The sequence below is a fragment of the Onychomys torridus genome, chromosome 22, assembly GCF_903995425.1.
Source record: "Onychomys torridus chromosome 22, mOncTor1.1, whole genome shotgun sequence".
Classification (NCBI taxonomy): domain Eukaryota; kingdom Metazoa; phylum Chordata; class Mammalia; order Rodentia; family Cricetidae; genus Onychomys; species Onychomys torridus.
In genome coordinates this window covers 27,444,949-27,460,778 of record NC_050464.1, presented here as the reverse complement: position 1 = coordinate 27,460,778, position 15,830 = coordinate 27,444,949, and the positions used below count along the sequence as shown (strand labels likewise).

At 49.2% G+C, this 15,830-nt stretch overlaps 1 protein-coding gene across 1 annotated transcript in view; it reads left to right on the top strand.

Annotated features, from left to right (window-relative positions):
* Positions 1 to 357: 357 nt before the first annotated feature.
* Tmem132b (transmembrane protein 132B) overlaps positions 358 to 15,830 on the top strand; it is a 168,169-nt gene continuing 152,696 nt past the window's right edge. The window contains exon 1 of the mRNA XM_036171640.1: positions 358 to 1,325. Coding sequence (XP_036027533.1) covers positions 358 to 1,325 — 968 coding nt within the window. The remainder of the gene's footprint in view (positions 1,326 to 15,830) is intronic.

Here is a 15,830-nt window from a genome sequence, read left to right as displayed (position 1 = left end):
AGAGCATAAGTGTAGCACAAGTAGGTAGGGGACCAAGGTTTCTGGGTGCACTGTTCAGAGAGGGTTGTGTGCACAGTAAGCAGTTGCCGAATGCATCTTTAGAAGAGCAGGGTGTATATAACCCAAGCCAAGTGGAGTCCTGGGCTTCTAATCATTCCCTATGCTTGATTCCCTCGGATGGGAAGAGTGGACATTTCTCCTCTGGAAAGGCAGCTGTTTAACTCCAGGACTGTTGGATTTTTGGGCAGTTGGTCTACTTTACTGGGCTCTGATGGGAGATTCTTAGGCCTTTTTAACTTTTTCTGTGATGAGAAGGCTGCACGGATATGGTGCAACTTGGTTGGATATTGGGTGGAGATGGCATTAAGTCGGTTCATTTCCTCGTGTATCAGAACGGGCCTTGACCCTGACCTGGCTTTCCTTTCTTGTGCAGAGAGTACGGGTCGAGGTGTGGCAGACAGTCTGCAGAGGTTCTCTTCGCTGCCTGCCTATCTCCCAGCCAGCTTCCACGTCTCTGATGCAGAAGAAGCATTCTTCCTCAAGGAGGCCAACCAGGACCTCACGCGCAACGCCAGCCTGCAGGCCCGGTCTGCCACACTCTTCATCCACCGAGCCCAGAGCCCTCCTGCCATCAACGCCAGCTACGGCCCCTTCTCTGCGGAGAAGACGGTGCCCTGGGACTTCCTGCTCACCCCCACCCCTTTTGGAAATATGGAGAGGTTCCCTTTCAACTGGAGGCTCAAATCCCACATCCTCGACAGCTCCATCTTTTCCAACAGACCCAAAGTGCAGACACTGTTCTATGTCACTGGCATGGGCTGGGATGACAATGACCCTGGGGATGATCTCCCCTGTGTCAAGATGTTTGCTTTCCCAGAGGCCAGGGAGGTGGCAGCCAGCTGCCGGCTGCAGGGAGCCCCTGGGCTGTGTGTGGCGGAGCTGGAGCTGTTGCCTGAATGGTTCAGCTCTGGTCTGGACCTGGAACCCGAGGAGGAGATCCCGGCGATACTGGGTGGCACGGCCATGGAACTCTTCTTTGCTCTTTATCCAGCCAATGAGGCTGGTCAGTGCCCGCTGGAGGAGGAGGGCAAATGGGAAAATAATATCCACTCAGAACAGGAGGAACCTCAGCCAGTGCTCCCTGCCCGGGAGAGGATCGGCAGTGTGGTGGTCTACCCTACCCAGGATGACCTGCGGTGGTCCTTGGTGAGCCTGGACGACAACATCGCTCTCTCCATCCCTCTGAACCTCATCCGGGAAGGGGACACGGCTACCTTTTTGGTTTCTCTGACCAGTGGCTCCGTGGCAGAACAATTCACACTTCGGTAAGTAGTTTTGTGCATCCGATAGGAGAACTGGCTCTTGGTGAACCCCAAGCTGCCGGCTACTCGGGTAGAGCTGGTCAGCCGATCGCTGTCCAGTGTTTCTCAGAGGTTCATGTGTTTGCTTCTAGTTAAGGTGGTGAGGATAGGTTTTATCCACTAGTTACCAACAGCCAAGAGCTGACCTCTATTCCTAAGGGAGTTGGGGCAGTTTTAGAGAGAGGGAGGGCAGAACAGATAACTGAAGTAGAGTGACGGTGGGCTGGGGTTGGCAGTGTGGAGGAGGTACCAGTTTCATCTGCTGGCTGGCTAGGACTGAGTTAGAGGTCTGCCATCCCCAGAGCCTGGGAGACAGAGCCCTGTCTTTCCAGAGGATTCTATTTCAAAGAAATGGCTCTTGGGTCCTTGAGGGAGACATTTGTGGGCTATAAGAGATACGTGTTTATGGTTCAGGGAATGCTTTAGAAAGGGAGAATTAGAGGGCCGTGCATCAGGTATGTGCTGACAGTATCAGACCTTTCCAGATGCACTCTAGGGCATCTGGGCCCCTTCTGGGGACAGTCTCTGTCACTGCAGGTCACTATGGAGTCCCGTTGTATCTCAGTGCAGGGATGGTGAGGTTGCCCAGTTCTGCAGGCCCAGAGTCCAGTGCTGTGAGACCTTCACATGAGACTCACGTGAGATGACAGCTGGGGTTTGGGAGACATTCTGGAAAGTGCTCAGTGGTAATTCAGCTCTTTGTGCCTCTTTTGTCTCTCTTGATGATTTCTCAGCTCTGTTGCTGTGGCCTGGAAGCATCCAGGATGAGGGGCTGGGTTGCAATAAAACATATTTACCAAAGCAGTTTTTTTTTTTTTTTTTTTTTTTTTTTTCCAGAGCTGAGGACCGAACCCAGGGCCTTGTGCTTGCTAGGCAGGCACTCTACCATTGAGCTAAATCCCCAATCCCTGCAGGTGTTTTTTGACCTCTCCACTGAATGATTGAAGCCAGAGTAGAGGTCAGCCCCCCCCCCCCTCTGTTTGTGTGTGTGTGTGTGTGTGTGTGTGTGTGTGTGTGTGTGTGTACACCACAGGTCAACTAGCTGGGCCCCGAAGGGTGGGAAGAATTTGAGGGAGGGCAAAGGAGATGAGTCCAAATGGAAGGAGGACCTTAAGCAAGAGGTGAGGACCACACAGGTATATTAAAGGCAGGAATATGAGGCTGGGGAGATGTTTTCATCAGTGAAACGTTTGCTGTTCCCGTCTCTCCTGGCACTTTGTTTTGTTTTAAACCACCCTCTCTAACCCTGTCCTCTCCATCATTACACTGAGCTTTCAAGAGTGGATGTTTGCAGCTCTGTTCACGGCCTGACATGTTGCAGCCATGCTCAGTAGATGGACAGCATGTGGGTGTCTTGCTCTGGGCTTCCTGTTAGGGAGTCCCTTTGGACAATGGGGGGCTTGAGACTATGCTGGCAAGGTGAACCCAGACCTCCCAGCACCCTGGCTGGCTCTCTCTCATCAGGGGCTTGTTCCTCTTGGCCAGGTGACTTCCCCATTAGAATTCTCCTGGGTGGAGTCAATCCTGTGACCCATCTAGACTCTCACAAGCATTCACAGGGCAGACCTAAACCCGGCTTACTCACAAACGCTGCCTTCCCTGTGTAGACACAGAAGGCAGCTGGTTTAGAGAGTAACGATGTGGCCCTTGAGTTCTCAGTGCTTCTTGCCAGGGTTCGACTTGCAGAGGCAGCCTGAGAACTCTGGGGGGATGCTCTGGGGTACAACTGGCTTTCCCAGCTCAGCTGCATTGTAGAAACTGCCCCCCCCCCCCTTATTTCTTGCTTGGACTGACTTCCATGTAGTAATCTCTGTACTGGTCAGTCTGTGCCCCATAGGCTAATTGCAACTGTATGGTATTAAGGAAAATGGATGGGGGGGGGGGGGGGAGAGAGAGAGAGAGAGAGAGAGAGAGAGAGAGAGAGAAAGAGAACGAACCATTTGTGGTTTGAATGAGAAATGAGAAATGAGAAATATTTCTGGCATTGCATACAGAAGAAACTCAATTTTGGTGCCTTCACACTGCAGAAGAACTGTGGGGAATTAATTTCATTTTGGAGCCGGGCTGGCTTGCATGGCAGCAATCTGTAAGATCAGATAGGATGTTCCGTCACTGAGCAAGTTCATAAAGCCCTAATAGAACCAGCTGACCATAAGAACCACAGACCAAGCCACAGGCGAGCTTTATTTATTTGCCATCTGTATGTAAATTCTGCTGTTATGGAAATGTTGTGGCTTCTAGATAAGACACAATGTACTGGAATAGTTGAGCTGAGATAAAAAAAAAAATCCATGTCTGTGTATAAATGTGGGTGAGAAATTAGTGTGAGAATCAGCTTCACGCTTGGGGCCAACCTGTGGTCGAGAGGATGCTCATTTGAATGCACAGTACTGGATCGCTCCTTTGAATATGCAGTCTTGGTTGGCTGAATCGAATATCCAGTCCTGGCTCATTTGAACACACAGGACTCATTCAAATGCTGGTGGGCTTAGAAGAGGGTTTAGTGGGTAAATTTCTTGCCTTGCAAACAAGGGGACCTGAGTTCCATCCCCAGAACCCATGCAAAAACAAAACAAAACAACAACAACAACAAACCACTACCACCACTACCAACCAACAAACAAACAAACAAAAACCCCAGGCTTGGTGGTGTGAGATTGTAATCCCAGTACTGGGGAGGCAGAGCTGGAAGGTTATGTGGGACTCACTGGTCAGCCAGAGTCTCCTCTGTATTAGTCAGGGTTCTCTGAAGAGGCAGAAATGACAGGACGGACATGTACACTGAAAGGATTTATCAGAGTGACCCACAGGATGCTGTCGGGGCAGTCCAGCAATGGCTGTCTCCTGACTAAAGGCTGCAAATCCGGTAGTTGTTTAGGCCATGAGGCTGGATGTCTCAGCTGTCCCAATCTGGTGCTAGAGTCGTAGAGGGTTCCTAGAGAGCTGCTGGTCTTCAGTCCACATTGGAATGTAGAAGAAGTTGGATTTCACACCTACTGCAGCCACAGGACAGAGGCGTCTGCCAGTGAGGGTGAGGGCAAGCAGGCAAAGAGCAAAGTTTCCTTCCTCCGTGTCCTTTTAGCTGAGCTGCTGCAAGCAGGTCAAGCCCAGGTGTAGAGTGGGTCTTCCTGCTTTAAGAAATCCGACCAAGAACATTCCTCCTCGGATTTTGGAGGTCTAGCCCAGCAGTTTGGGTTTTCATTGATTCCAGATGTATTGACAAGCAGGATTAGTCATCATTATGTTTATTCTTCAATTTCCAGGCCAATGAGAGAGAGAGAGATAGACAGACAGACAGACACAGACACAGACACAGACACAGACACAGACACAGACACACACACACACACACACACACACACACACACACACACACACACAGAGAGAGAGAGAGAGAGAGAGAGAGAGAGAGAGAGAGAGAGAAAGAGAGAAAGAGAGAAAGAGAGAAAGAGACAGAGAGAGACACACACAGAGAGAGACAGAGACTGAGAGAGGGGGATATACATACAGAGAGACATAGGCAGAGACAGATAAGACATACAAAGAGAGATGGACACACACACACACACACACACACACACACACACACACACACACAGACCCTGTCTCACAACAAGGTGGTTGGCACCTGATGAGCAACATCCAAGGGTGACTTCTGGCTTCCACATACCTGTGCACATGTGTGATGTCCCATATGTGGTGGCCACAATGTGATAGTCACTGTATGATGGCTGCCTTGTGATGAACACTGAGAGATGTCCTCTGTAGGATGCGCTCGCGCTCTCTCTTCTCTTTCCCTCATGCACAGAGATGGGGGACTGAGCTTTCCAGGGGTCAGTAGAGCTCCTACCCCACCTTATTACCAGCCTCAGGATCCAGTGTCTATCTCCTCAGAGACCTCCTAGGCGACTGCACTGAGGTTCATTCTATTGTGAAAGAACACAATACTTTTGGAGTTAATTCCAGCCAGGAACAGAGCCACGCCCTCCTCTGCTTCTGAGCCTAAAAGAACCTGCGTTGCCCCAGGAGAAAAGGAAACGGGATGCAGGTGTGTGTGTGTGTGTGTGAGGTTACATAACCATCAGCCCAGGTGGCTTGTTCTGTCACTGGTGGCTGCTGTGCTCTTGCAGGAGCTCACATCACACTGAGACACTCAGTAGGAAGTTTGACTGACTCTGCTCCAGCAGCTTCATGTTGCCATGGTGACCGGACAGGCACTCAAAGGAAGCCGCAGCCTGGTTGGGTGAGACCTAGCACACAGGCAGAATCACCTCCACGTTCCAATGAGGGCTGGCTTTATTAGTTCAGCTTTCCTCCCCAAAGTTACCAGGTTCCGCAGTGACGTTGGCTCTACACCTGTCTGCAAGCCAGCGTGGAGTTTAGGTGGTACCCAGAGTGTAAATGGGGGTGAGTTTACTGAGGACAGGTGCCTGTCTTTGGTCAGTGGGGTTCCTTCGTGTGCCTTCCATCCCAGGTGCTTCAGGGAGATGGTCCATGGTTCCCCACCACCACCTGTGAGTCTCATCTGTTGCTTTATTGTGTTGGGAACAACAGGAACTCATGGCCCAGGCTGGGAGCCCTTGGCAGGCTGCAGCGTCTGGCTGGAATTCAGTAGCATTGTTCCGTTCTCATCGGACTTATTTTAGGGTTTTCTTCTCTTTATGGAAAGGGAGGCTGCTTTGGTTTTCATTGCAGGAGCGGATGTGCTGCTCTCTCCCTAGGGAAGGTAATGTGAAGCCAGCCAGTTTGAAAGAGAAATAGGAAGTAATTATGCAGATGCTACCTGGGACAAAGCAAAAATGACATAGGATGATCCAGGGTTTTCCAGGATCAGGAAGGCTGAGGGGCAGTCCCTCTAACTCAGCGGGTTGTGACCCCCTTAGGGGTCGAATGACTCTTTCACAGGGGTCACCTAAGACCATCAGAAATATCAGGTATTTTACATTACGATTCATCACAGTATAAAAATGACAGTTATGAAGTATCGACAAAAATAATTTCACAGTTGGGGGTCACCACAATATGAGGAACTGTATTTAAGGGTCGCAGCGTTAGGAAGGCTGAGGACCGCTGGTCTAACTGATGAGTGGGACCAGCCTCAGATGAAGCTGCATTTTCCAATTGTTTCTTCAGAGGTCACTCACTGGCTGGTTGAGTCTGGGGGTTGCGGGGCTGGGGAGATGGCTCAGAGGTTAAAGAGCACTGGCTGCTCTTCCAGAGGTCTTGAGTTCAATTCCCAGCAACCACAGGGTGGCTCACAACCATCTATAATGAGATCAGGTGCCCTCTTCTGGCATTTAGGCATGTAGACAGAACACTATGTACAATGAGTAAATACAGCTTAAAAAAAAAATGGGAGTTGCCCCCACTTCCTGAAGGCATGTACAATGAGTCCAGAGGGAATTGCCAGGGGGAGGGGGGCGTGAATCAAACTTGAGGTTGAAGGAAGGGTTCATAGGAAGCCAGCTTGCTCATGGCCCTCTCCTCTAATGAGGGCAGAAGGAAGTCTGTCATCAAATGGGGACACTGAGTGATCCTCGTGGGGATCACAGGTCACATTAGCACAGTCTGCGATGAGGCTGGCACACATTCACAGATGGCACCCAGGCCCCGTTTCCAGCCAGTGAGCTTGCCTGCAGGGGCACCCACACATGGCATCTAGGTAATCTGAAGTAGGTGCATTTATGTCACATTCTTATTATCTTAGCATTTGGGAGGTTAGGGCAGGAGGATCGATGTGTGTTTGAGGCTGGCTTGGGCTGCATAGGGAATCCTTGTCACACATATAAAGGGTGATCTGAAGCAGAATCCATGGAAATAGTTGGCTTCTGTGGCATCAGTGGTGGAAAGGAACCCGAGGGACCCAGCGTCTTAGCCTTGTTTTCTGAGGCTGTGATCGAACACCCCCTGCTAAGACCAACCTAAGGGAGAAAAGACTTATTTGGTTTACAAGTCCAGGTCACGGTCCATCCCTGTGGGGGAGTCAAGCCAGCATTTACTTGAGGCAGCCGTTTAAATCACATCCACAGTCAGGGGCAGAAGGCCTTGGATTAACACATGCATGCTAGCCTTCAACTCAGTCTCTCCAGTTGAGAAGCCTCTTGCCTAGGGAATGGTGCCACCCATAGTGGCATGAGTCATCCCACTAAAGGGGACAATGTCCACAGGCCATTCTAATCTAGACAACCTCTCATTGAGACTCCCTTTCCGGGTGATTTGGCAAAACTACACATCACACCCGGATTTCCCAGCTATCCACCCCTCTTTCTCTAAGCCCAAGCTGGGCATGAGAGTGGCAGAATCCACCTGTGGATGGGCAGGTTGGTGAAATGCAGATTTCCTCAGTCACATCCACACCCACGGCATAAGATTCACCCAGAGATGAACCTGTAGCCTGTGTTTTCTAACTGCTATGGCACATAGCTATCCTGTGCATCTCTGGGGCTCCAAGCATCTGCTCATGTGAGAGCATGGGAATTTTGGGAGCCACTGTCCTAAAGGGTGTATCCACTTCACACTGATGGGGACCTGCTCTAGGAGGGTGTGGAAGGTTCTCAGGGCAGGGAAGAGGCAGGACGACGTTCCCCTTGCTCAACAGGGAGAAACCGAGGCAGAGGGAGCTTCAGGAAGGAAGCCCCATCAAGGCTGGAGAGCTTGGATTGTGGGCCCAACTGGAGGAGGGAGGCAGAAGCATTGTGGATGCTGAGTGAGGCAGCCTCAAGAACCAGGATCAAGGATGGGTGGCTGAGTTCAGTGTCCCCACACTGTGCTCTGTTGCCTCAGTCTCCCCTTACATGAGACAGGATGATGAAGGACCTACTTTGAAGGGAAATTGAGAGGCATAAACAGGTTAGTGTGACATTGGCAATCCAGCGAGACTGTCCATGTAGATCCAGAGTGACCATGGGAGGGAGTTGAAGGAGAAAAGATGTATTTGGCCATCACAGTGAGGGGCATGATGGAAGGACTCACTTGGCCTAAGGCAGCAGGAGTGAGAGGCAGCTGTTGATGATTACAGAGTTCCTGCCCACGAGGAAGCAGAGGGAGCTTGGGCTGGAAGCCAGGTAGCTCATATCTTTGGGCAACGCCTCGCATAATCCATTTCCTCCAATGAGGTCCCGCCTCCCAAAGATTCCATGGTGCCTCACAGGAGCATCACCAGCTGAGGATGAAGCATCGGATGTTTGCGGTTCGGGGCATCTCTGGCTTGAATCTCTATAGTGAAGTCTGGTTTCATAAAAAAAAAAAAATGGTGCAGTGGTGGGAGGTGGGGTCTGGACGAAGGAGGCGGGTCACCGGGTGTCCTGGTTTCACGGCTGTTGTTGTGATAAAGCAACTTGGGGGAGAAAGGGTTTGTTTTTCTTTCTCATAATTCCTGGTGACAGTCCATCATAGCAGGGATGTCGAGGCAAGAGCTCCAGCTGGTCACACCACATCCACAGTCATTATCAATAATGAAAATGTAAGGGTGGTGCACGCCTTTAATCCCAGCGCTTCTTATCAGCTCACCGGGGAATCCACCCGCCAAGCCCCCTGTGTATCCCTGCCTGATCCCTGGGGACACTTGAGTTCACTGCCTTGGGTCTCAGAAGATGGGATTAAGGTGGCTTTCTGAAAGTTCTCTTGGCTTCAAGCCTACTTCATCCTGCCACGGACCCCAAGGGACTCTGGGAGCCACCGTGATGATACTCAGGAACAACCCACGTGGGGGGACGATGACAGTTCTGTTTGCTTCCTGTTCTTTGCAACTCTGTCCCTGCAGAGAACCCCAGGGTGACAGCTAACTTCCCTGTCCTTGAACCAGGGCAGGAGCCCTCAGTGGGGGATGGGGGTGGTTTGAGAGGGATCACTGACTACTGTTGAAAAGTTAGTCTGGTCAAATGAGGATGGAAATAGATTTGAATATTAGAAAGTGAAGAAGTTGGGCGTGGGAAGATGGCTGAGCCTGTAAAAGTGTTAGCTTCCCAGGCCAGATGACCTGACTCGTCCCCAAAAGCCATCATGGAAGAATAGGCTCCTGAGAGGTATCCTGTGAACTCCATGCAAGTGTTGAGGTGTGTGCCTGTGTGCCTGATTCTTGCCTTCATGGCTGGTAGTCCTTTCTGAAAGGGGACAAGAGATATGGGATCGTTTTATTTGTGTTTATGGGTGGGTTGAGGCTTAGTTCAGCCAGGAACATTTTATTCTTTTTTGGTAGAGTGGGTGGGTTTTTCAAGACAGGCTTTCTCTATGTAGTCCTGGCTGTCCTGGAACTCACTATGTAGACCAGACTGGCCTCTAACTCAGAGATTTGCTTGCCTCCATCTCCCAGCCACGAACATTTTAAGAATGATTGTCATTGAGATTCTTTTTATTTCTTTCTTTTAGATTATTTTATATGTATGGATGATTTGCCTGTATGTCTGTATATGTACCATGTGCATGAAGTGTTTGCAGGGGCCAGAAGAGGGGGTTGGATGCCCGGGGAGTGGAGTTACAGATGGTTGTGATCCCCCATGTGGATTCCAGGAATCAAACTTTGGTCCCTGTAAGAGCAACAGGTGCTTTTAACTAGTGAGCCATCTCTCTAGCCCCATCCTTGGGACCCTTAAGAGGCGATTTCATGTCTTCATTCATCTGTGGGTCTAGAACTTGGAAGAAAGTTCTATGGTAGAAGAATAAGTGTGATGTAGGTAAGGTTCCGAGAGTGGATCTGCTTGTGTGTCCTGTCTTGGTGGCTGTGAGCACCCTGGTTGCAGACAGGTGTCCTTAGATAGGACAGATCTCATACATGCGAGTGAATGAATCCCTGTGTGTGGCTAAGAGAGAAGAAAGCATCTTATTGTGGCTCATGAGCGGCTGTAAAGACCCCGATGGAAGCGTCTTGGGTAGATCTGTGAAAGTGTATGTCGCCAGAAACATTCTACAAGTAGCAGGCTCGGCAGAAATGAGTTTAATTCCATAAAAGGTCAGGCTACCTTTGAGTTATGAATTGCATTTTTTTTCTGGCCTGGGTTTGTTTATTAATATTTATTACTAAAGTGATGAATGCGGCAAAGGTAAGCTCTCTGTTTCCAGAGATTTCCTTGATTCAATATTTGCTATCTTTCCTCATAAGGATGGGAAAAATGTTAAGCAGCCTTTTCCCAGCCCCTCTTCTTGCCCTTGGATTGCAGGGCTAACTTTTTTTGTGTGACTCCTGTGAACATGGGGTGGATTTCAGCTGGTCCTCTGCGTGGCAGAAATGTCAGAGACTGGACGGATTTTGTCAGCTAATAGTCGACTGCAGTGGCCTAAGGGGAATCACTGGTTCTCGGAACTGGACAGCTCAGGGACATTCTCACTGCTTGCTGGAGCTAGGTGCTCAGAGATATGTCCAGAAAACAGTCTTCATCCACTGATGCCTCTGCATTCCCACTCTCAGGAGTATGTTAGACCCTGTCTTAGTCAGGGTTGCTATTGCTATTGATGGAACACCATGACCAAAGCAAGTTGGGGAGGAAAGGGTTTATTTGGCTTATGCTTCCACATCCCAGTTTATCCTCGAAGGAAGTCAGGACAGGAACTCAAACAGGACAGGAACCTGGAGGCAGGACCTGATGCAGAGGCCATGGAGGGGTGCTGCTTACTGGCTTGCTCCTTATGGCTTGCTCAGCCTGCTTTCTTATAGAACCCAGGACCACCAGCCCAGGCATGACACCACCCCCCATGTGTTGGATCCTCCCCTATCTGTCACTAATTAAGAAAATGCACTACAGCTGGGTCTTAGGGAGGCATTTTCTTAATTGAGGTTCTCTCAGATGACTTTAGCTTGTGTCAAGTTAACATAAAACTATGCAGCACAGACACATTGAGTCCTTACGGCTTTGTAGAAAGAAAGCTAGGCTCAAAGATGCCCAGTAAGAAGGGAGATGGCCCAGTGAGTTAAGTGCTTGCTGTTGCTGGGCCGTGGTGGCGCACACCTTTGATCCCAGCACTCGGGAGGCAGAGTCAGGTGGATCTCTGTGAGTTTGAGGCCAGCCTGGACTACAGAGTGAGTTCTATGACTACACAGAGAAACACTGTCTTGGAAAAAAAAAAACAAACCAAAACAAAAGACTGCTTGCTGTGCGTATCTGTGTAAATCCACAGCACCCATGTAAAAAGCCCAGCATGGCTGTTTGTGCCTGTGAAGGGTGGAGACAGGTGGATCCTGGGAGATGGCTGGCCAGTTAGTCTAGCAGTCCCAAGAAGTGCTTCAAGTTCAGTGAGGGATCATGTCTTAAATTTGAAAATGTCACGTTTAGTTTGTGTGTATAAGCATTTTGCCTGCATGCATGTTGGTTCACCACTTGCATGACTGGTGCCTGGGGAGGCAGAAGGTGGCTCTGGACCTCCAGGAAAGTTACAAGCCATTGCGAGCTACTGTGTGGTGGGTGCTGGGAACTGAACGTGGGTCTACCTGGAAGAGCAGCCAGTGCTCTAACCACTGAGCTATCTCTCCAGGCCCACAGGGAGAGACTATCTTCAAGGAATAAGGTAGAGAGCAACAGAAGATACCTGGTGTCTGGTCTCTGTATGGGTGTGTGTGCAAACAGATACACAGACAGACAGGCAACACACACACACACACACACACACACACACACACACACACACGCTCTTCAGTAAAAGATCTCTGACAAATATTCTGCCCACATGTCTGTTAGTTGAGACCCAGTGTTGGGCCACATGTTTCCTCCTTGGACCAATCACTGTCCAGGACACAGCACTTTGAAGAGTCCTCGAAGCTGTGAACTTAGTGTCATCCTGGCTGAGCTCCCTGGCTTGGGTGGGTGGGTGGGGCTCCCAGCAGGAGAGTTTATTATATGTGCCTATGGTATGGATCAGGATTAAAGAGAGGCCAAGACAAGCTCTGGGCCAGTTTCCCTCATGGGATGCTACTTTTAGGGTCCTGAAATCAGACAGACTTGCTTGTCTTAGTGTTATGGGAAGCATGAAGAAGGAAGTCTGTGTGGAAGGCATGGGCTTTAAGAGAGGCATAGGGGGATTCCCTTCCCTGGAGCTGGAGAGATGGCTCAGCAGTTAAGACATGTACTGCTCTTGCAGAGGACCTGAATTTGGTGTCCAGGTCCAAAGCTGAGCAGCTTACAACCACTTGTAACTCTAGCACCAAAGGATCTGTTGCCCTCTTCTGGCCACCATGGGTCCTGCACTTATATGCACAGACACACATATATGTATAATTAAAAATAAAAGGGCTCTCTTCCAGAGCTTCCATCAAAATCAGCCTTACCAACACCTGAATTCAAGGTTCGAGCCCTCCTAACCATAAGACAATGACTTTACACCCCTGAGAGCTATTAGCTTGCTGCGATCAGTTCCAACAGCCTTGGGAAGCTGATACGATTAAAGAGAGTCCCTGTTAGCCAGGTTTGGAAAGTGCTGTGGCTTGTAGTCTGAGAAGACAGTCCTGAACTATGATAGTTATCATTTGGTTGGGGAAACACCATAAGGATGTTCTCACTGAGGCATGGGAGGGCAGTGGGGCTGCTCAGCCTCCAGGGCTGCTTGCAGCTTCCAGAAGGTGCATACCCACTGCACGTCTGTACTGAGAGACACCCTGGTCGGAGGACAGCAGTGTCTACACTTGTAGTGGATGCAGTCACAGTGATCTGGTGGCCCTTCCTAGTATCTGCCACCCACTACTTTTCCAGGAAGTGATTTATGCACCCACCAGGCAACCGACTGCATCTAGGCATCTGTGTGGGAGAGGTACTGGAATACTTAGAACTGTCCTTTTGGTTGTGAAAATGTGGCCTCTCTGCTTTATCCCTAGCTGTGGACATCTTAGCTGACTTTCTAGGGTGCAAGATTAGGTGAGCAATGAGACAAGGGGTTCAGCTAAGATAGGAATGCAGTGGGTTCCCATCTCAGCCCAAAGCCCAAACAGAGTATAGCCAAGAGACGAAAGCTTGGGGAAACGCTATACTACTTGAGATAAGAAAGGTATGGGTGTTATTTTTGGAGTAATGCTCTCTCCAGCAAAGGAAGTGTGGAGATTTTATTGGGGAGCCTGTATGGCATACTTTCAAGCAGGAAAGCCCTCCGGGTGGTAGTGGGAGCACATTCCCAAGCATACTCAGCTTAAGGTCAGAATTCAAGAAGGAAGGAGGGTGGACACGTGTTCCAACATGCTTAGCTCAGGGCCATAGAGCAGGAGTTCAGTTAGAGTTGGGGAAGGTAACATCCTTTAGGCATGCTCAGTGTGATGGTTAATATTGCCAACTTGACATTATTTATTGTCACTTGGGAACCAAGGCTCTGGGGCATGCCTATGAGGGAGTTTTCAGATTGGGTTAATTGAGGTGGGAAAAGTTGCCGTGAATGTGGGTAGCACCATCCCATGGGCTGGGGGCCTGGACTGAATAAAAATGAGAGAGTGAGCTGAGCACCAGCGTTCACCTCTCTCTGCTTTCTGACTGTGGATGCCACGGGACCTTACGGTCCTGAGGCCATGTCTTCCCCACCATGATGGGCTGTGCCCTTAAATTGCAATTCAAAATAAGCTCCCCTTTTCTGTGAATAGCTTTTGAGAGCTATTTTGTCACAGTCATGGGAAAAGTCACAAACACAGTCAGCTTGTGTGACAAAGAAGGCAGACTTGAGCGTCACTGGCTGCACTGTTTTCTTTATATACCCAGGTGTGGTGACACACATCTTTAGTCTCAGCCTTTGAGAGGCAGAGGCAAGCAGATCTCTATGAGTTCCAGGCTAGTCTGGCCTACACAGGGAGCTCCAGGACAGCCAGGGCTGCTACATAGTGAGACCATGTATCAAATAAATAAATAGCTGGGCGGTGGTGGCGCACGCCTTTAATCAGGTGGATCTCTGTGAGTTCGAGGCTAGCCTGGTCTACAGCGTGAGATCCAGGAAAGGTGCAAAGCTACACAGAGAAACCCTGTCTTGAAAAACCAAAACCAAACAAACAAAAAACAAAACAAAACAAAAAAACAACCACCCCAAAATAAATAAATAAAATAAAATAAACAAAACAAAGTAAGTTAGTTTTAGGTGAGATGGAAGGCCAGCACTTGGATAATGTCCCCCTGTGGTGGCCTTGCTTGCCCCCCCTGAAGTGGGTATGTGCTTCTGTACACAGAAGACCCTGCCTGTCCCCATTCTTGGAGCTGAGTTCCATGCTTCTCAGAGATCTGCTTGTACCTTAAGAGGCCCCCAATCACTCTCTGACTTAAAGGTCAAAAATACATGTGTTTTCAGCACCCATGTGGGAGAGTCCAGGAAGGAGACCCCCGTCTGCTCCGTGGGTGTCCTGGCAGGTCCCATGAGGCAGGTGCTTGGAGATCTCCTCACCTGGATTCTTTTCTCTGCCATCTTTTAAGTTTAAATAGTCATCCAAAATTGTCTCTCAGCATGACTTACCTCCACTAGCTAGCCTCCAGATATGGTGGAAGAATTCGGGCATCTGTGTCTAGATGCATGTCCATGCAGTTACCTGCAGAGGCAAGAAAAGGATGTAGGGTTCCCCTGGAGCTGGAGTTACAGGTGGTTGTGAACCTACCTGGCCTGTGTGCTGGGAACCCAAATGGGGTCCTCTGGAAGAGCAGCAAACACTTTATAAACAGCCCTCTCCCCAGCCCCCAAGCCCTGCTCCTTGATGGCTTCATTTCCTGGAAGACATCCCCCATATGCTAGCCTATCACCAAGTCACTTGGCTAACCTCCTTACGTGTCCTGGACACTTTGTGGTGGTAACTTTTATTGCTCAGCCTTGGAAACCTCCAGCTTACCACAGCTGCAGGGCCACTAATCTCTTCTACGTAGCTTTGGATATTGTAGTTTTAAAATACCAAGTGCTAAGAATATTCCCAAGCCTGAAGATTTTTTTTTTTTGTCTAAAACAAGGTTAGTGAATATTTAAGACCCGAATTTCTCTGAGCTTAAATCGCTTTAACAAATATAGCCTGAAGTTAAGGGGGATTTAGTTGGGAGACCAAGATGAAATTTAAGAAGAATTTCATAACTTGTGCTTAAGAGATGGGCGGCATATCAACAATTCGGCTTTACAAGTGTTTTTAATACCCAGCATGCATTTCTTCCGCTGTAACTTGAATTTCTTTTCAGCAACCCCCCTCTTTTAAAGCCCTCTCAATATGGGATTAACCTCACCCATTATGAACAAACCTGTTAAATTCAGCCTGGGAAAACCAGCTTTAAGGTTTTTGTTCTCAGAAGCAGAATCTTATTTTTTGTATTTTCGTACCTCTTCCTTCTTAGTATTTATGGGATTTATTTATATTTTATGTAAAACAAAATAGCCAGTATACTTAGACAGTAGTTTGTTTGTTTGTTTTTAAATTACTTATTTATTTTACATCCCAACCACATTTTCTCCTCCCAGTACCTCCACACACGAGGATATGGGACCTGGAGCTGCTGGCAGCCACCCTGTGGCCATGAGGGAGAACTCCCTGTGGAACCATACCTCCTT